Here is a 21,235-nt window from a genome sequence, read left to right on the forward strand (position 1 = left end):
CCCCGAAGGACTAAGTCGGGAATCGACACCCTTCACTAGACCCTTAGAGCGTGCCAAGTGCGGGGAAATAGGAGCGCTCACCGAGTGATTTCCAAAAGAGGAACACCTCAGCAAATCCATAATACAAGCTTGGTCAGGCGATCTGCACACAAAGCCTCCTCAGCCGAACTTCCGGATGTCAGAAATCATTTTGGAGAGGTGAGATGGCCTGCAACGCAGTCCGGGCAGCATCCGGGTTGTTCAACCTGGTGACGACCCTATCCGAAGGGACGAACCGCATTCCTGGCCTCATGGCAGAGCACCCACCTCGGCTTCGGGAGGTGGTGGGTTCGACTCCCGGCGCCGGCCGGGTACCCACCGGCTTTCTCAAAATGGGTACAAGCTATGCGGCGGCCTGGTGATCGGCTTCCTAGGGCTGCATTGCTTGGGAAAGAAGCCTGCGCCTTCAAATCCCGTCACTGTGGGCAAAGCGTGACGTGGACAATGCGAAAGAGATGCAGGAAGCTTGTTTGGAAAAAAGGAAAGGCACAAAGTGGCACCACACTTTCCCCCCAACCCCAATTCATACAAACATAGGGAGGACAAAAAATACACTTAAGAAAACACTGGGCACTGTCCTGCACTTATTTATTTATTTACCCTGAAGGCCTAGGAGGCGTTACAGAGGGGGTGGGTACAGGGGTTGAACTAAATTCCAACCAAACAATTTGAAAAAAGAAAGAGATAGACCACACGCGTACAGGCACTGCCGCTTGGGCAGCACTGCTGCCTGTCCCATCTTCGCACCTCTCGGCCAACCCACTCTGGTCCCCTCCCTTGTCGAGATGGAGAGAGCTTCACTGTCCCGACTCCTTGAGGAATTCTTCGTAGGCTGCCGCAATCTCATCGTCCATGTCGTCATTGTAGCAGTTGTTGGCGTAACCGCTTCCATCAGACATTTCGATGTTCCCCATGCGCTCTGTGAGGAGGAGCTCTTGGATAAACCTCTCCTCTTCACTGGAGACCGGCACGCCTGTCGGGACCACAAGTAATGGGAAGGCTGTCATACGCCTGGCCAGCCGATGGGGAGCTCGAAGACGACAAAGAGCGGCCCCAGTTACTCTCACGAAGTTCGAGGACATTCTTGACCATCAGCGCCGCGGTCGGGTCAATGTCCTTCTTCTGAGAGATCTCGCAGAGCTTCTCAAACACACTGTCGAGGGCATAACAGTCGGTTTCGGGTGAGCCCACCTTGTCATAGTCCTCCAGGCAGGCGCCAGTAAGCTTCAGCACCTGGATGGTGCATTTGATGTTCTCCTTGGTGAGCGACTGCAGAAGCGTGTGTATCATGTTGGGAATGCAGGCGGCCAGGTGATTCACCTTGTAGGAGTGGTGCTCCCGAAGAAACACCATCTGAGAGAACAGTTCAGCAATAAACAGCAGCAAACCGCGCAGGTAGGCGTCGTCGTCAAAATCACCGGACCCCAAGTCGTTTCGCTTGACGCACTCTTTGTGACACCGGTCCAGAAGCATGTTTGTAAAGTCCTCCTCCACACCTCGAATGTGAAGGTTGCTTCCAAGATGGTTGCACAGGCGTGCCCCGCTATACCTGAAGTTAGCCTCTTTCAGTCCCTGTTGGAAGATAGTGTCGACCACCTGACAGAGACCGCCAGCGTCGGTAATGCCACTCAATATGCTTGTGACGTCTTCTATTTTGGAGTCGAACTCAGCAGGACACAGCGTGACGTCGTCAATGAAGTTCATGAGCTCGAGCATTGCATACTGGTTCGCGTCCTGGGACTGTGGTGAAGGTGAATAGGGTGGGCAGGGCTCTGCAACTTCCTGTGGCAGAGGGACTCTGAAGTGCCTTGGTACGAACACCGGGGCCTCTGGTGAAAGCGTGCTTTTCAGCACGAATGGTTGCATGCTTTTATCGTCAGAGCAGTCTGCCGACGCTGGCCCGGCTTTGGGCGATTGTCGTAGCAGTGTGACCGCTGGCCCGGGAACGACGCCGCTTGCTTTCTTCGAGGTGCCGGAGTTCCCCCTTGAATCCATGCTCACCCGCGCTTCGGAGCTTGGCGGGGGGCCTTGCGATGTCACCTCGGAAAAAGGCGCCCAGAAGAAGGCTGGCCTACCACAGGGAGTTCCCCTGACCAGGAGAAGACGTCGACAGCCGCCCCAAGACCACCGAAAAAAGCTCTGCAAAGGGAAGAACAAGCAAACAATCACATTCTTCTTCTTCTTCTCCATAGCAATCATGGCACATACCCACGCGGGGGGATTGGCCAAGGTACGGTAGTGAATGCCAACGTAGTATATGTGCGGAAAAAAAAAACTAAGTAGAATGGTAGAATGACTGAAATTAGAAAATATATTAATTGGTGAAATTTTTTAATAAATTAAGCAAATTAGATATCCGAGGAATAAAATAAAATACGCTTTTGGGACATGCGGTGGAATTTTATATGGAGTTAACACGGTAAGCGACCACTTGCAATAATGTAATCATGAAGGTAGCCGCAAATAGTGCTTAACGAGAATCCTGTGTTGCTCGCACCAAACGAGAGCAGAACTGGTAGCGACAAAGGGAGTCCTATTATTGTTGTTGTTGTCCTCTAAATAATGGCACGTACCCACTGCGGGGGATTGGCCAAGACATAGGCGGCAACTGATGGGTGCTGAGAATGTTAAACAAGAAAATAATGATGGATTAATAATAATAATAATAATGATAACGCCTCGAAAAGCAGTTTCCTTCTTCTTCTTCCTCTTAAACCATGACACATCCTCTTCTTCTTCTTCCTTTCAAGACATGGCACATACCTACATGGGGAGATTGGCCACAGTGTAGTGTAATAAACCAGGAAATTTGCGTAGGCGGTTACGACAAAAATATTAGAGCCAAGCGTGAATTTTGAAAAATGTATCGATGAAAAATGACACCAGAATATTTAAAGTTAAATAACAAAGAATATTATGACGACAAAAAAGAAAACCTTCAAGAATTATAAAGGAGCAAATCGGCCTACCAGTTGAAATTATGTAATCATGGAGAACCCCACAAATTGCACCCAAGCAAAATCTTTTGAGCTCGCAACGAACGATAATAACACTGGCAGCAATAGCAGGAGCCCGAACCTAGAGAGAGGGACCTCCATGTAAATCTTCCTCTGAAGTGCGAACTTTTGACAATATGGGAGGAAACGGTCTGCAGATTCAACGTCTCCTCATCAGCCACATAGGTTTGTTGGTGACCACACACAGCTGCACAGATATAAATTTCAACTGGGAATACTGCATCGCAACCGCGTCATTGATACCTCACACAGCCTGGTTTTACACGAACGGACGTTCCAATTATATGCTAAGTGCTGATAATCAGTGGAATTTAGTAAGAGACCACGCAACTTCGCTGATGTGTGTTGGAAGCACTGAAACCTGGAAATCACCAGCAGACTGAAATTCGGACGGGATGTGTCACTGACCCGCCAAGACCTGACCTTGGTAAGCAATCAGGCACCTCGTTTGAATGAATACCTGTATGGCCAGGAAAACAAACAAAACGGACCTCTTTTAAAGAAGATGAGAGAAAAAATTGCAGGAAACGGCTCAAAAAATCTTTTGTGAAGTTTCAAGGGAGACTAAAACTGACAAACAATCAGCCAAGTATTCAAGAAGCGTAGCTTGTTGGGCCAGTTGGTGCATTGTAAGTAGGAAGCTGGCGGAAAGGACGCGTTCACAAGCAGGAGAAGTACACAGGACAGCGCTGGAAACACAACTGAAATATTCTTCATTTATCACCGACAACAGAACAGGGTGCACATGCGCGATTGCAATCACAAACGCTATCAGAAAAACAAGAACACAATTGATCAATCGTTGGAAGATAGCATGTGGCAACCTATGTCCGATTCATGAAACTGTACTCTTTTGCCGTGAACCTGACAGAGCTGTCGCTGACGCATTCAAATTCCTAACTGCTTCATTTTGAAGGCTTCTAAGATTTCTCGTTCTGTCTGCGTTTTGCCGCGGCCGATGATTCTCTCATTTTGGAACAGAGGGGTGCAGTCTTTGCAGTGGTTGCAATGTCTTGGCAGATTTGCTGTGTTGCCTGGCTGCAGCGAAGTGCGGTGCTGCCTCATACGGTCTTTGACGCATTGACCTGTTTGACCTATGTAGGCCTTGCGACAGGACAGTTGAAGCGAGTAAAAAACATCGGTTGTGCATTTGGTGAACATGCTCTGGTTCTTGACATTAGATTTCTTTTTACATCGAAAGCAATACTGCGCTAGGTTTTGAGCCTCCAGCGTCGTCGCGCCGGATCCACGTTTGACCTTTAGCTTGACCTCTGTTGTGGCGTTCATTGATGCGCTCTGACATAGGCAGCGTAGTAGAGTGCGTTGATTTGGAGGAAGGGACAGGCGCCTTATCAACTCTGTGGTTTAGTGGACACCTAAATAACACTTTAAGCTAATTCCGGCCTTCATTGATGTGTTCTGACATAGACAACGTTGTAGACCGCGTTGATTTCGAGGAAAGGAAAGGCGCCTTACAAACTCTGTGGTTTAGTGGACACCTCAATAGCACTTTAAGCTAATTCCGGCGTTCCGTGCAGCACTCAGGCTTTCGCCTTTCACTACTGTAGCCGATAAACTTGCTCGTACTACCAGTTTTTTTTTTATTGGATGTAGCAGAAATGAGATGAGGTCAGAAAAAAAAGGATTAACTCAGGTTTAGTGACAGAGGTCGTTGGCGGTGGTAAAGCAGCTTAATCTTAAATTTGTTGCAGATAATGAACAAAAGAAAAACAACAGAAATTGAAATATCAAAAAAATAAAAGGCGGAAATAAAGAAAAGGGGGAAGAAGCGATAAATTATGATGGAAGACTTTTTGATTGAGAAGAAAATTTTGAATGGCTCAGCAAACATTTCCGTTTCTGCTTCCACGCACAGAAGCACAGAGGGATAGAATAATCGCAGAAGACAGGCACAAACTGAGTTTCTATAATGGAACTTCTAGCAGTCGCCTCCTTAACGAAATGAAGCCGCGGCAAGAGCGAAGAAAGTGATTTTTAATTTCTGGCTCAGAACAATATCGGCGAAGAGCGCAGATCGCGAGACCAGGCCTATAGAGGTAAACATTTAAGTTCGGCATACGGCAACGTAGTCGCGTGAAATAAACTTCATGTTTCAGAGATCGCCATACTTTACTTCTCCAAGGAAGGAGAAGGTGCTGAGAATCATCTAAAGAAGTGAGCGACAAATTTTCGCATTAAATTTTACGTACAATACCTGGCTGCTGTCATGTACGCAGAGGTTGGTAAGAAAGCAAACATTAGACCACTCAGAGATGCCTTCGCTAATGATTAGCAACTTCACTGAAATAGAGGCCCTTTGGCAATGCGTCTTGAAGTGCTATAACGTCGGGTAAAATCCGATTACAACGGAAGATTCAGTCACAGAACGAGGACTGACTTGAACGGCAATTCCATAGTAGCACCCTCAGAGACCTTATTCTGCCCAGAGAGCTGCAGCAGCAACTGCTTTTATTTTTCCAGATTGGTTCTCTTAACGTTTGTACCTTATTACTTTTTTTTGTTTTAGGCCGAGGGCTAGAAGATCCAGCAACATCAAGAGGAGACCGGCTACGTTTTTGCGCCCGTGCATCGATCTCCACCATGAGGACACACTTAAAAAGTGCAACTATTGTGGCTTCTGAGGCACAAGTTGGTGACGAATGCTATTTTTGTTTTTCCACTAAAGAAATAGCCGACCTGATCACACTCTGAGCCGGAGCTGCAGCAGGATCCACAGATGACGCAGGAGAGGCGTTGGATTTACTATTAAAGAAGGCGTCTGTGACACCCTTACCTGACAGATGGACGCAGTGACAGATTTCACCAAACGAGCCATGACATTCGCCGTAACCTTTCTACCGCTGCTGCTGTAGCTTAAAAGTGCACTGAAGAGGAATCAGAGCTCGTCTTTTTACCGCGGAAACTCGATCTACACGTACCGCACATTCTTAGAAACATCTCATTATTGTCCTGTGTGGCCGATTTCCATAATCTAAATAAGATTAAACGTCCCGACTCCCGCCTTTTTTAACTCACCGCATACGGTAGGAGTACTCAACTAACTCGTGGAGTGCATTTCAGGCAGTCGCGTGGCGTCTTCGCTTTCGCTTTTATTTTGTTTTTTTGGTTTCCGTGTATAAACATATCTAGTCAGAGGCTACACAGCCACAAATTATGTCCAAGGACTGCTTTCGCCGATCGTTACGTATCACTCTGCCGATGGCAGAGCGGCAGGCCGCCACGGGACTGGCTGAAACGTTGGTTGACTACTCCCACCGTCGGTGGTGAGTTCAAAAAAAGGCGGGAGCCGACCCGGTAAATCTCATTTAAATTGTGTAAATCGGCTGCGCAGGACAATAATTTGAAGTTTCTAATAATGCCTGGAACGTGTAGACCGAGTTCGCGCGGTAAAAAGACGAGTTCAGATTCCTCTTTAGAGCACCTTTAAGACAGGCTAGAATCCACCACAGTAGTCGGCCGCGCTGCCGCACTAGAATAACCATATGCCTTTTCCTTAAAAATTGCAACTGCCTCGCGCCTAGAGCAAGGACGCTTGCCAAGATTGTCAGACACATTGGATTTCCCGAGCCCTCGCAGTACAGTTGAAATCAGCAGTAGAGTGGCCACCATTGCACAAACAACATGTATCATCTTTTTCAGAGCACTCTTCGCACACCTTCAGCTACGATGGACATGTGCTTCTGGCAAAAGTGACAAAAACCGTCGGCAACTTCACTCCGTCAGCTACCCGAGTGCAGAGATGGCCGGAGATTGGCCCTGTAAGGGAAAGTTTTTCAAGCACGCCCCCGAAGGACTAAGTCGGGAATCGACACCCTTCACTAGACCCTTAGAGCGTGCCAAGTGCGGGGAAATAGGAGCGCTCACCGAGTGATTTCCAAAAGAGGAACACCTCAGCAAATCCATAATACAAGCTTGGTCAGACGATCTGCACACAAAGCCTCCTCAGCCGAACTTCCGGACGTCAGAAATCATTTTGGAGAGGTGAGATGGCCTGCAACGCAGTCCGGGCAGCATCCGGGTTGTTCAACCTGGTGACGACCCTATCCGAAGGGACGAACCGCATTCCTGGCCTCATGGCAGAGCACCCACCTCGGCTTCGGGAGGTGGTGGGTTCGACTCCCGGCGCCGGCCGGGTACCCACCGGCTTTCTCAAAATGGGTACAAGCTATGCGGCGGCCTGGTGATCGGCTTCCTAGGGCTGCATTGCTTGGGAAAGAAGCCTGCGCCTTCAAATCCCGTCACTGTGGGCAAAGCGTCACGTGGACAATGCGAAAGAGATGCAGGAAGCTTGTTTGGAAAAAAGGAAAGGCACAAAGTGGCACCACACTTTCCCCCCAACCCCAATTCACACAAACATAGGGAGGACAAAAAATACACTTAAGAAAACACTGGGCACTGTCCTGCACTTATTTATTTATTTACCCTGAAGGCCTAGGAGGCGTTACAGAGGGGGTGGGTACAGGGGTTGAACAAAATTCCAACAAAACAATTTGAAAAAAAAAAGAGATAGACCACACGCGTACAGGCACTGCCGCTTGGGCAGCACTGCTGCCTGCCCCATCTTCGCACCTCTCGGCCAACCCACTCTGGTCCCCTCCCTTGCCGAGATGGAGAGAGCTTCACTGTCCCGACTCCTTGAGGAATTCTTCGTAGGCTGCCGCAATCTCATCGTCCATGTCGTCATTGTAGCAGTTGTTGGCGTAACCGCTTCCATCAGACATTTCGATGTTCCCCATGCGCTCTGTGAGGAGGAGCTCTTGGATAAACCTCTCCTCTTCACTGGAGACCGGCACGCTGTCGGGACCACAAGTAATGGGAAGGCTGTCATACGCCTGGCCAGCCGATGGGGAGCTCGAAGACGACAAAGAGCGGCCCCAGTTACTCTCACTAAGTTCGAGGACATTCTTGACCATCAGCGCCGCGGTCGGGTCAATGTCCTTCTTCTGAGAGATCTCGCAGAGCTTCTCAAACACACTGTCGAGGGCATAACAGTCGGTTTCGGGTGAGCCCACCTTGTCATAGTCCTCCAGGCAGGCACCAGTAAGCTTCAGCACCTGGATGGTGCATTTGATGTTCTCCTTGGTGAGCGACTGCAGAAGCGTGTGTATCATGTTGGGAATGCAGGCGGCCAGGTGATTCACCTTGTAGGAGTGGTGCTCCCGCAGAAACACCATCTGAGAGAACAGTTCAGCAATAAACAGCAGCAAACCGCGCAGGTAGGCGTCGTCGTCAAAATCACCGGACCCCAAGTCGTTTCGCTTGACGCACTCTTTGTGACACCGGTCCAGAAGCATGTTTGTAAAGTCCTCCTCCACACCTCGAATGTGAAGGTTGCTTCCAAGATGGTTGCACAGGCGTGCCCCGCTATACCTGAAGTTAGCCTCTTTCAGTCCCTGTTGGAAGATAGTGTCGACCACCTGAGAGAGACCGCCAGCGTCGGTAATGCCACTCAATATGCTTGTGACGTCTTCTATTTTGGAGTCGAACTCAGCAGGACACAGCGTGACGTCGTCAATGAAGCTCATGAGCTCGAGCATTGCATACTGGTTCGCGTCCTGGGACTGTGGTGAAGGTGAATAGGGTGGGCAGGGCTCTGCAACTTCCTGTGGCAGAGGGACTCTGAAGTGCCTTGGTACGAACACCGGGGCCTCTGGTGAAAGCGTGCTTTTCAGCACGAATGGTTGCATGCTTTTATCGTCAGAGCAGTCTGCCGACGCTGGCCCGGCTTTGGGCGATTGTCGTAGCAGTGTGACCGCTGGCCCGGGAACGACGCCGCTTGCTTTCTTCGAGGTGCCGGAGTTCCCCCTTGAATCCATGCTCACCCGCGCTTCGGAGCTTGGCGGGGGGCCTTGCGATGTCACCTCGGAAAAAGGCGCTCAGAAGAAGGCTGGCCTACCACAGGGAGTTCGCCTGACCAGGAGAAGACGTCGACAGCCGCCCCAAGACCACCGACAAAAGCTCTGCAAAGGGCAGAACAAGCAAACAATCACATTCTTCTTCTTCTTCTCCACAGCAATCATGGCACATACCCACGCGGGGGGATTGGCCAAGGTACGGTGGTGAATGCCAACGTAGTATATGTGCGGAAAAAAAAACTAAGTAGAATGGTAGAATGACTGAAATTAGAAAATATATTAATTGGTGAAATTTTTTAATAAATTAAGCAAATTAGATATGCGAGGAATAAAATGAAATACGCTTTTGGGACATGCGGTGGAATTTTATATGGAGTTAACACGGTAAGCGACCACTTGCAATAATGTAATCATGAAGGTAGCCGCAAATAGTGCTTAACGAGAATCCTGTGTTGCTCGCACCAAACGAGAGCAGAACTGGTAGCGACAAAGGGAGTCCTATTGTTGTTGTTGTCCTCTAAATAATGGCACGTACCCACTGCGGGGGATTGGCCAAGACATAGGCGGCCACTGATGGGTGCTGAGAATGTTAAACAAGGAAATAATGATGGATTAAAAATAATAATAATAATGATAACGCCTCGAAAGGCAGTTTCCTTCTTCTTCTTCCTCTTAAACCATGACACATCCTCTTCTTCTTCTTCCTTTCAAGACATGGCACATACCTACATGGGGAGATTGGCCACAGTGTAGTGTAATAAACCAGGAAATTTGCGTAGGCGGTTACGACAAAAATATTAGAGCCAAGCGTGAATTTTGAAAAATGTATCGATGAAAAATGACACCAGAATATTTAAAGTTAAATAACAAAGAATATTATGACGACAAAAAAGAAAACCTTCAAGAATTATAAAGGAGCAAATCGGCCTACCAGTTGAAATTATGTAATCATGGAGAACCCCACAAATTGCACCCAAGCAAAATCTTTTGAGCTCGCAACGAACGATAATAACACTGGCAGCAATAGCAGGAGCCCGAACCTAGAGAGAGGGACCTCCATGTAAATCTTCCTCTGAAGTGCGAACTTTTGACAATATGGGAGGAAACGGTCTGCAGATTCAACGTCTCCTCATCAGCCACATAGGTTTGTTGGTGACCACACACAGCTGCACAGATATAAATTTCAACTGGGAATACTGCATCGCAACCGCGTCATTGATACCTCACACAGCCTGGTTTTACACGAACGGACGTTCCAATTATATGCTAAGTGCTGATAATCAGTGGAATTTAGTAAGAGACCACGCAACCTCGCTGATGTGTGTTGGAAGCACTGAAACCTGGAAATCACCAGCAGACTGAAATTCGGACGGGATGTGTCACTGACCCGCCAAGACCTGACCTTGGTAAGCAATCAGGCACCTCGTTTGAATGAATACCTGTATGGCCAGGAAAACAAACAAAACGGACCTCTTTTAAAGAAGATGAGAGAAAAAATTGCAGGAAACGGCTCAAAAAATCTTTTGTGAAGTTTCAAGGGAGACTAAAACTGACAAACAATCAGCCAAGTATTCAAGAAGCGTAGCTTGTTGGGCCAGTTGGTGCATTGTAAGTAGGAAGCTGGCGGAAAGGACGCGTTCACAAGCAGGAGAAGTACACAGGACAGCGCTGGAAACACAACTGAAATATTCTTCATTTATCACCGACAACAGAACAGGGTGCACATGCGCGATTGCAATCACAAACGCTATCAGAAAAACAAGAACACAATTGATCAATCGTTGGAAGATAGCATGTGGCAACCTATGTCCGATTCATGAAACTGTACTCTTTTGCCGTGAACCTGACAGAGCTGTCGCTGACGCATTCAAATTCCTAACTGCTTCATTTTGAAGGCTTCTAAGATTTCTCGTTCTGTCTGCGTTTTGCCGCGGCCGATGATTCTCTCATTTTGGAACAGAGGGGTGCAGTCTTTGCAGTGGTTGCAATGTCTTGGCAGATTTGCTGTGTTGCCTGGCTGCAGCGAAGTGCGGTGCTGCCTCATACGGTCTTTGACGCATTGACCTGTTTGACCTATGTAGGCCTTGCGACAGGACAGTTGAAGCGAGTAAAAAACATCGGTTGTGCATTTGGTGAACATGCTCTGGTTCCTGACATTAGATTTCTTTTTACTGCGAAAGCAATACTGCGCTAGGTTTTGAGCCTCCAGCGTCGTCGCGCCGGATCCACGTTTGACCTTTAGCTTGACCTCTGTTGTGGCGTTCATTGATGCGCTCTGACATAGGCAGCGTAGTAGAGTGCGTTGATTTGGAGGAAGGGACAGGCGCCTTATCAACTCTGTGGTTTAGTGGACACCTAAATAACACTTTAAGCTAATTCCGGCCTTCATTGATGTGTTCTGACATAGACAACGTTGTAGACCGCGTTGATTTCGAGGAAAGGAAAGGCGCCTTACAAACTCTGTGGTTTAGTGGACACCTCAATAGCACTTTAAGCTAATTCCGGCGTTCCGTGCAGCACTCAGGCTTTCGCCTTTCACTACTGTAGCCGATAAACTTGCTCGTACTACCAGTTTTTTTTTTATTGGATGTAGCAGAAATGAGATGAGGTCAGAAAAAAAAGGATTAACTCAGGTTTAGTGACAGAGGTCGTTGGCGGTGGTAAAGCAGCTTAATCTTAAATTTGTTGCAGATAATGAACAAAAGAAAAACAACAGAAATTGAAATATCAAAAAAATAAAAGGCGGAAATAAAGAAAAGGGGGAAGAAGCGATAAATTATGATGGAAGACTTTTTGATTGAGAAGAAAATTTTGAATGGCTCAGCAAACATTTCCGTTTCTGCTTCCACGCACAGAAGCACAGAGGGATAGAATAATCGCAGAAGACAGGCACAAACTGAGTTTCTATAATGGAACTTCTAGCAGTCGCCTCCTTAACGAAATGAAGCCGCGGCAAGAGCGAAGAAAGTGATTTTTAATTTCTGGCTCAGAACAATATCGGCGAAGAGCGCAGATCGCGAGACCAGGCCTATAGAGGTAAACATTTAAGTTCGGCATACGGCAACGTAGTCGCGTGAAATAAACTTCATGTTTCAGAGATCGCCATACTTTACTTCTCCAAGGAAGGAGAAGGTGCTGAGAATCATCTAAAGAAGTGAGCGACAAATTTTCGCATTAAATTTTACGTACAATACCTGGCTGCTGTCATGTACGCAGAGGTTGGTAAGAAAGCAAACATTAGACCACTCAGAGATGCCTTCGCTAATGATTAGCAACTTCACTGAAATAGAGGCCCTTTGGCAATGCGTCTTGAAGTGCTATAACGTCGGGTAAAATCCGATTACAACGGAAGATTCAGTCACAGAACGAGGACTGACTTGAACGGCAATTCCATAGTAGCACCCTCAGAGACCTTATTCTGCCCAGAGAGCTGCAGCAGCAACTGCTTTTATTTTTCCAGATTGGTTCTCTTAACGTTTGTACCTTATTACTTTTTTTTGTTTTAGGCCGAGGGCTAGAAGATCCAGCAACATCAAGAGGAGACCGGCTACGTTTTTGCGCCCGTGCATCGATCTCCACCATGAGGACACACTTAAAAAGTGCAACTATTGTGGCTTCTGAGGCACAAGTTGGTGACGAATGCTATTTTTGTTTTTCCACTAAAGAAATAGCCGACCTGATCACACTCTGAGCCGGAGCTGCAGCAGGATCCACAGATGACGCAGGAGAGGCGTTGGATTTACTATTAAAGAAGGCGTCTGTGACACCCTTACCTGACAGATGGACGCAGTGACAGATTTCACCAAACGAGCCATGACATTCGCCGTAACCTTTCTACCGCTGCTGCTGTAGCTTAAAAGTGCACTGAAGAGGAATCAGAGCTCGTCTTTTTACCGCGGAAACTCGATCTACACGTACCGCACATTCTTAGAAACATCTCATTATTGTCCTGTGTGGCCGATTTCCATAATCTAAATAAGATTAAACGTCCCGACTCCCGCCTTTTTTAACTCACCGCATACGGTAGGAGTACTCAACTAACTCGTGGAGTGCATTTCAGGCAGTCGCGTGGCGTCTTCGCTTTCGCTTTTATTTTGTTTTTTTGGTTTCCGTGTATAAACATATCTAGTCAGAGGCTACACAGCCACAAATTATGTCCAAGGACTGCTTTCGCCGATCGTTACGTATCACTCTGCCGATGGCAGAGCGGCAGGCCGCCACGGGACTGGCTGAAACGTTGGTTGACTACTCCCACCGTCGGTGGTGAGTTCAAAAAAAGGCGGGAGCCGACCCGGTAAATCTCATTTAAATTGTGTAAATCGGCTGCGCAGGACAATAATTTGAAGTTTCTAATAATGCCTGGAACGTGTAGACCGAGTTCGCGCGGTAAAAAGACGAGTTCAGATTCCTCTTTAGAGCACCTTTAAGACAGGCTAGAATCCACCACAGTAGTCGGCCGCGCTGCCGCACTAGAATAACCATATGCCTTTTCCTTAAAAATTGCAACTGCCTCGCGCCTAGAGCAAGGACGCTTGCCAAGATTGTCAGACACATTGGATTTCCCGAGCCCTCGCAGTACAGTTGAAATCAGCAGTAGAGTGGCCACCATTGCACAAACAACATGTATCATCTTTTTCAGAGCACTCTTCGCACACCTTCAGCTACGATGGACATGTGCTTCTGGCAAAAGTGACAAAAACCGTCGGCAACTTCACTCCGTCAGCTACCCGAGTGCAGAGATGGCCGGAGATTGGCCCTGTAAGGGAAAGTTTTTCAAGCACGCCCCCGAAGGACTAAGTCGGGAATCGACACCCTTCACTAGACCCTTAGAGCGTGCCAAGTGCGGGGAAATAGGAGCGCTCACCGAGTGATTTCCAAAAGAGGAACACCTCAGCAAATCCATAATACAAGCTTGGTCAGACGATCTGCACACAAAGCCTCCTCAGCCGAACTTCCGGACGTCAGAAATCATTTTGGAGAGGTGAGATGGCCTGCAACGCAGTCCGGGCAGCATCCGGGTTGTTCAACCTGGTGACGACCCTATCCGAAGGGACGAACCGCATTCCTGGCCTCATGGCAGAGCACCCACCTCGGCTTCGGGAGGTGGTGGGTTCGACTCCCGGCGCCGGCCGGGTACCCACCGGCTTTCTCAAAATGGGTACAAGCTATGCGGCGGCCTGGTGATCGGCTTCCTAGGGCTGCATTGCTTGGGAAAGAAGCCTGCGCCTTCAAATCCCGTCACTGTGGGCAAAGCGTCACGTGGACAATGCGAAAGAGATGCAGGAAGCTTGTTTGGAAAAAAGGAAAGGCACAAAGTGGCACCACACTTTCCCCCCAACCCCAATTCACACAAACATAGGGAGGACAAAAAATACACTTAAGAAAACACTGGGCACTGTCCTGCACTTATTTATTTATTTACCCTGAAGGCCTAGGAGGCGTTACAGAGGGGGTGGGTACAGGGGTTGAACAAAATTCCAACAAAACAATTTGAAAAAAAAAGAGATAGACCACACGCGTACAGGCACTGCCGCTTGGGCAGCACTGCTGCCTGCCCCATCTTCGCACCTCTCGGCCAACCCACTCTGGTCCCCTCCCTTGCCGAGATGGAGAGAGCTTCACTGTCCCGACTCCTTGAGGAATTCTTCGTAGGCTGCCGCAATCTCATCGTCCATGTCGTCATTGTAGCAGTTGTTGGCGTAACCGCTTCCATCAGACATTTCGATGTTCCCCATGCGCTCTGTGAGGAGGAGCTCTTGGATAAACCTCTCCTCTTCACTGGAGACCGGCACGCTGTCGGGACCACAAGTAATGGGAAGGCTGTCATACGCCTGGCCAGCCGATGGGGAGCTCGAAGACGACAAAGAGCGGCCCCAGTTACTCTCACTAAGTTCGAGGACATTCTTGACCATCAGCGCCGCGGTCGGGTCAATGTCCTTCTTCTGAGAGATCTCGCAGAGCTTCTCAAACACACTGTCGAGGGCATAACAGTCGGTTTCGGGTGAGCCCACCTTGTCATAGTCCTCCAGGCAGGCACCAGTAAGCTTCAGCACCTGGATGGTGCATTTGATGTTCTCCTTGGTGAGCGACTGCAGAAGCGTGTGTATCATGTTGGGAATGCAGGCGGCCAGGTGATTCACCTTGTAGGAGTGGTGCTCCCGCAGAAACACCATCTGAGAGAACAGTTCAGCAATAAACAGCAGCAAACCGCGCAGGTAGGCGTCGTCGTCAAAATCACCGGACCCCAAGTCGTTTCGCTTGACGCACTCTTTGTGACACCGGTCCAGAAGCATGTTTGTAAAGTCCTCCTCCACACCTCGAATGTGAAGGTTGCTTCCAAGATGGTTGCACAGGCGTGCCCCGCTATACCTGAAGTTAGCCTCTTTCAGTCCCTGTTGGAAGATAGTGTCGACCACCTGAGAGAGACCGCCAGCGTCGGTAATGCCACTCAATATGCTTGTGACGTCTTCTATTTTGGAGTCGAACTCAGCAGGACACAGCGTGACGTCGTCAATGAAGCTCATGAGCTCGAGCATTGCATACTGGTTCGCGTCCTGGGACTGTGGTGAAGGTGAATAGGGTGGGCAGGGCTCTGCAACTTCCTGTGGCAGAGGGACTCTGAAGTGCCTTGGTACGAACACCGGGGCCTCTGGTGAAAGCGTGCTTTTCAGCACGAATGGTTGCATGCTTTTATCGTCAGAGCAGTCTGCCGACGCTGGCCCGGCTTTGGGCGATTGTCGTAGCAGTGTGACCGCTGGCCCGGGAACGACGCCGCTTGCTTTCTTCGAGGTGCCGGAGTTCCCCCTTGAATCCATGCTCACCCGCGCTTCGGAGCTTGGCGGGGGGCCTTGCGATGTCACCTCGGAAAAAGGCGCTCAGAAGAAGGCTGGCCTACCACAGGGAGTTCGCCTGACCAGGAGAAGACGTCGACAGCCGCCCCAAGACCACCGACAAAAGCTCTGCAAAGGGCAGAACAAGCAAACAATCACATTCTTCTTCTTCTTCTCCACAGCAATCATGGCACATACCCACGCGGGGGGATTGGCCAAGGTACGGTGGTGAATGCCAACGTAGTATATGTGCGGAAAAAAAAACTAAGTAGAATGGTAGAATGACTGAAATTAGAAAATATATTAATTGGTGAAATTTTTTAATAAATTAAGCAAATTAGATATGCGAGGAATAAAATGAAATACGCTTTTGGGACATGCGGTGGAATTTTATATGGAGTTAACACGGTAAGCGACCACTTGCAATAATGTAATCATGAAGGTAGCCGCAAATAGTGCTTAACAAGAATCCTGTGTTGCTCGCACCAAACGAGAGCAGAACTGGTAGCGACAAAGGGAGTCCTATTGTTGTTGTTGTCCTCTAAATAATGGCACGTACCCACTGCGGGGGATTGGCCAAGACATAGGCGGCCACTGATGGGTGCTGAGAATGTTAAACAAGGAAATAATGATGGATTAAAAATAATAATAATAATGATAACGCCTCGAAAGGCAGTTTCCTTCTTCTTCTTCCTCTTAAACCATGACACATCCTCTTCTTCTTCTTCCTTTCAAGACATGGCACATACCTACATGGGGAGATTGGCCACGGTGTAGTGTAATAAACCAGGAAATTTGCGTAGGCGGTTACGACAAAAATATTAGAGCCAAGCGTGAATTTTGAAAAATGTATCGATGAAAAATGACACCAGAATATTTAAAGTTAAATAACAAAGAATATTATGACGACAAAAAAGAAAACCTTCAAGAATTATAAAGGAGCAAATCGGCCTACCAGTTGAAATTATGTAATCATGGAGAACCCCACAAATTGCACCCAAGCAAAATCTTTTGAGCTCGCAACGAACGATAATAACACTGGCAGCAATAGCAGGAGCCCGAACCTAGAGAGAGGGACCTCCATGTAAATCTTCCTCTGAAGTGCGAACTTTTGACAATATGGGAGGAAACGGTCTGCAGATTCAACGTCTCCTCATCAGCCACATAGGTTTGTTGGTGACCACACACAGCTGCACAGATATAAATTTCAACTGGGAATACTGCATCGCAACCGCGTCATTGATACCTCACACAGCCTGGTTTTACACGAACGGACGTTCCAATTATATGCTAAGTGCTGATAATCAGTGGAATTTAGTAAGAGACCACGCAACCTCGCTGATGTGTGTTGGAAGCACTGAAACCTGGAAATCACCAGCAGACTGAAATTCGGACGGGATGTGTCACTGACCCGCCAAGACCTGACCTTGGTAAGCAATCAGGCACCTCGTTTGAATGAATACCTGTATGGCCAGGAAAACAAACAAAACGGACCTCTTTTAAAGAAGATGAGAGAAAAAATTGCAGGAAACGGCTCAAAAAATCTTTTGTGAAGTTTCAAGGGAGACTAAAACTGACAAACAATCAGCCAAGTATTCAAGAAGCGTAGCTTGTTGGGCCAGTTGGTGCATTGTAAGTAGGAAGCTGGCGGAAAGGACGCGTTCACAAGCAGGAGAAGTACACAGGACAGCGCTGGAAACACAACTGAAATATTCTTCATTTATCACCGACAACAGAACAGGGTGCACATGCGCGATTGCAATCACAAACGCTATCAGAAAAACAAGAACACAATTGATCAATCGTTGGAAGATAGCATGTGGCAACCTATGTCCGATTCATGAAACTGTACTCTTTTGCCGTGAACCTGACAGAGCTGTCGCTGACGCATTCAAATTCCTAACTGCTTCATTTTGAAGGCTTCTAAGATTTCTCGTTCTGTCTGCGTTTTGCCGCGGCCGATGATTCTCTCATTTTGGAACAGAGGGGTGCAGTCTTTGCAGTGGTTGCAATGTCTTGGCAGATTTGCTGTGTTGCCTGGCTGCAGCGAAGTGCGGTGCTGCCTCATACGGTCTTTGACGCATTGACCTGTTTGACCTATGTAGGCCTTGCGACAGGACAGTTGAAGCGAGTAAAAAACATCGGTTGTGCATTTGGTGAACATGCTCTGGTTCTTGACATTAGATTTCTTTTTACTGCGAAAGCAATACTGCGCTAGGTTTTGAGCCTCCAGCGTCGTCGCGCCGGATCCACGTTTGACCTTTAGCTTGACCTCTGTTGTGGCGTTCATTGATGCGCTCTGACATAGGCAGCGTAGTAGAGTGCGTTGATTTGGAGGAAGGGACAGGCGCCTTATCAACTCTGTGGTTTAGTGGACACCTAAATAACACTTTAAGCTAATTCCGGCCTTCATTGATGTGTTCTGACATAGACAACGTTGTAGACCGCGTTGATTTCGAGGAAAGGAAAGGCGCCTTACAAACTCTGTGGTTTAGTGGACACCTCAATAGCACTTTAAGCTAATTCCGGCGTTCCGTGCAGCACTCAGGCTTTCGCCTTTCACTACTGTAGCCGATAAACTTGCTCGTACTACCAGTTTTTTTTTTATTGGATGTAGCAGAAATGAGATGAGGTCAGAAAAAAAAGGATTAACTCAGGTTTAGTGACAGAGGTCGTTGGCGGTGGTAAAGCAGCTTAATCTTAAATTTGTTGCAGATAATGAACAAAAGAAAAACAACAGAAATTGAAATATCAAAAAAATAAAAGGCGGAAATAAAGAAAAGGGGGAAGAAGCGATAAATTATGATGGAAGACTTTTTGATTGAGAAGAAAATTTTGAATGGCTCAGCAAACATTTCCGTTTCTGCTTCCACGCACAGAAGCACAGAGGGATAGAATAATCGCAGAAGACAGGCACAAACTGAGTTTCTATAATGGAACTTCTAGCAGTCGCCTCCTTAACGAAATGAAGCCGCGGCAAGAGCGAAGAAAGTGATTTTTAATTTCTGGCTCAGAACAATATCGGCGAAGAGCGCAGATCGCGAGACCAGGCCTATAGAGGTAAACATTTAAGTTCGGCATACGGCAACGTAGTCGCGTGAAATAAACTTCATGTTTCAGAGATCGCCATACTTTACTTCTCCAAGGAAGGAGAAGGTGCTGAGAATCATCTAAAGAAGTGAGCGACAAATTTTCGCATTAAATTTTACGTACAATACCTGGCTGCTGTCATGTACGCAGAGGTTGGTAAGAAAGCAAACATTAGACCACTCAGAGATGCCTTCGCTAATGATTAGCAACTTCACTGAAATAGAGGCCCTTTGGCAATGCGTCTTGAAGTGCTATAACGTCGGGTAAAATCCGATTACAACGGAAAATTCAGTCACAGAACGAGGACTGACTTGAACGGCAATTCCATAGTAGCACCCTCAGAGACCTTATTCTGCCCAGAGAGCTGCAGCAGCAACTGCTTTTATTTTTCCAGATTGGTTCTCTTAACGTTTGTACCTTATTACTTTTTTTTGTTTTAGGCCGAGGGCTAGAAGATCCAGCAACATCAAGAGGAGACCGGCTACGTTTTTGCGCCCGTGCATCGATCTCCACCATGAGGACACACTTAAAAAGTGCAACTATTGTGGCTTCTGAGGCACAAGTTGGTGACGAATGCTATTTTTGTGTTTCCACTAAAGAAATAGCCGACCTGATCACACTCTGAGCCGGAGCTGCAGCAGGATCCACAGATGACGCAGGAGAGGCGTTGGATTTACTATTAAAGAAGGCGTCTGTGACACCCTTACCTGACAGATGGACGCAGTGACAGATTTCACCAAACGAGCCATGACATTCGCCGTAACCTTTCTACCGCTGCTGCTGTAGCTTAAAAGTGCACTGAAGAGGAATCAGAGCTCGTCTTTTTACCGCGGAAACTCGATCTACACGTACCGAACATTCTTAGAAACATCTCATTATTGTCCTGTGTGGCCGATTTCCATAATCTAAATAAGATTAAACGTCCCGACTCCCGCCTTTTTTAACTCACCGCATACGGTAGGAGTACTCAACTAACTCGTGGAGTGCATTTCAGGCAGTCGCGTGGCGTCTTCGCTTTCGCTTTTATTTTGTTTTTTTGGTTTCCGTGTATAAACATATCTAGTCAGAGGCTACACAGCCACAAATTATGTCCAAGGACTGCTTTCGCCGATCGTTACGTATCACTCTGCCGATGGCAGAGCGGCAGGCCGCCACGGGACTGGCTGAAACGTTGGTTGACTACTCCCACCGTCGGTGGTGAGTTCAAAAAAAGGCGGGAGCCGACCCGGTAAATCTCATTTAAATTGTGTAAATCGGCTGCGCAGGACAATAATTTGAAGTTTCTAAGAATGCCTGGAACGTGTAGACCGAGTTCGCGCGGTAAAAAGACGAGTTCAGATTCCTCTTTAGAGCACCTTTAAGACAGGCTAGAATCCACCACAGTAGTCGGCCGCGCTGCCGCACTAGAATAACCATATGCCTTTTCCTTAAAAATTGCAACTGCCTCGCGCCTAGAGCAAGGACGCTTGCCAAGATTGTCAGACACATTGGATTTCCCGAGCCCTCGCAGTACAGTTGAAATCAGCAGTAGAGTGGCCACCATTGCACAAACAACATGTATCATCTTTTTCAGAGCACTCTTCGCACACCTTCAGCTACGATGGACATGTGCTTCTGGCAAAAGTGACAATAACCGTCGGTAACTTCACTCCGTCAGCTACCCGAGTGCAGAGATGGCCGGAGATTGGCCCTGTAAGGGAAAGTTTTTCAAGCACGCCCCCGAAGGACTAAGTCGGGAAACGACACCCATCACTAGACCCTTAGAGCGTGCCAAGTGCGGGGAAATAGGAGCGCTCACCGAGTGATTTCCAAAAGAGGAACACCTCAGCAAATCCATAATACAAGCTTGGTCAGACGATCTGCACACAAAGCCTCCTCAGCCGAACTTCCGGACGTCAGAAATCATTTTGGAGAGGTGAGATGGCCTGCAACGCAGTCCGGGCAGCATCCGGGTTGTTCAACCTGGTGACGACCCTATCCGAAGGGACGAACCGCATTCCTGGCCTCATGGCAGAGCACCCACCTCGGCTTCGGGAGGTGGTGGGTTCGACTCCCGGCGCCGGCCGGGTACCCACCGGCTTTCTCAAAATGGGTACAAGCTATGCGGCGGCCTGGTGATCGGCTTCCTAGGGCTGCATTGCTTGGCAAAGAAGCCTGCGCCTTCAAATCCCGTCACTGTGGGCAAAGCGTCACGTGGACAATGCGAAAGAGATGCAGGAAGCTTGTTTGGAAAAAAGGAAAGGCACAAAGTGGCACCACACTTTCCCCCCAACCCCAATTCACACAAACATAGGGAGGACAAAAAATACACTTAAGAAAACACTGGGCACTGTCCTGCACTTATTTATTTATTTACCCTGAAGGCCTAGGAGGCGTTACAGAG

The 21,235-nt window shown here is 48.0% G+C and overlaps 2 protein-coding genes and 1 pseudogene across 2 annotated transcripts; all 3 read right to left on the reverse strand.

The window, feature by feature from the left end:
* Positions 1-836: 836 nt before the first annotated feature.
* On the reverse strand, positions 837-2,034 carry LOC149356757 (polyadenylate-binding protein-interacting protein 1-like; annotated as a pseudogene).
* Positions 2,035-7,657: 5,623 nt separating this feature from the next.
* Positions 7,658-8,893, reverse strand: LOC149356758 (polyadenylate-binding protein-interacting protein 1-like). Its single transcript, XM_089577818.1, has one exon. The coding sequence runs from the start codon at positions 8,891-8,893 to the stop codon at positions 7,697-7,699; it is 1,197 nt and encodes a 398-aa protein (XP_089433944.1). The 3' UTR covers positions 7,658-7,696.
* A 5,617-nt stretch (positions 8,894-14,510) lies between these two features.
* On the reverse strand, positions 14,511-15,747 carry LOC149356759 (polyadenylate-binding protein-interacting protein 1-like). The gene has a single exon (XM_089577820.1). It carries the CDS (start codon positions 15,745-15,747, stop codon positions 14,551-14,553), a length of 1,197 nt encoding a protein of 398 aa, XP_089433946.1. The 3' UTR covers positions 14,511-14,550.
* Positions 15,748-21,235: the final 5,488 nt, after the last annotated feature.

Source organism: Amblyomma mixtum, chromosome 3, assembly GCF_055824585.1.
Source record: "Amblyomma mixtum isolate Tamu chromosome 3, ASM5582458v1, whole genome shotgun sequence".
Taxonomy (NCBI): domain Eukaryota; kingdom Metazoa; phylum Arthropoda; class Arachnida; order Ixodida; family Ixodidae; genus Amblyomma; species Amblyomma mixtum.

Bases quoted from the DNA above. Each gene is read 5' to 3' on its own strand.
- LOC149356758 (XM_089577818.1), bottom strand. From the start codon at position 8,893: ATGGATTCAAGGGGGAACTCCGGCACCTCGAAGAAAGCAAGCGGCGTC.
- LOC149356759 (XM_089577820.1), bottom strand. From the start codon at position 15,747: ATGGATTCAAGGGGGAACTCCGGCACCTCGAAGAAAGCAAGCGGCGTC.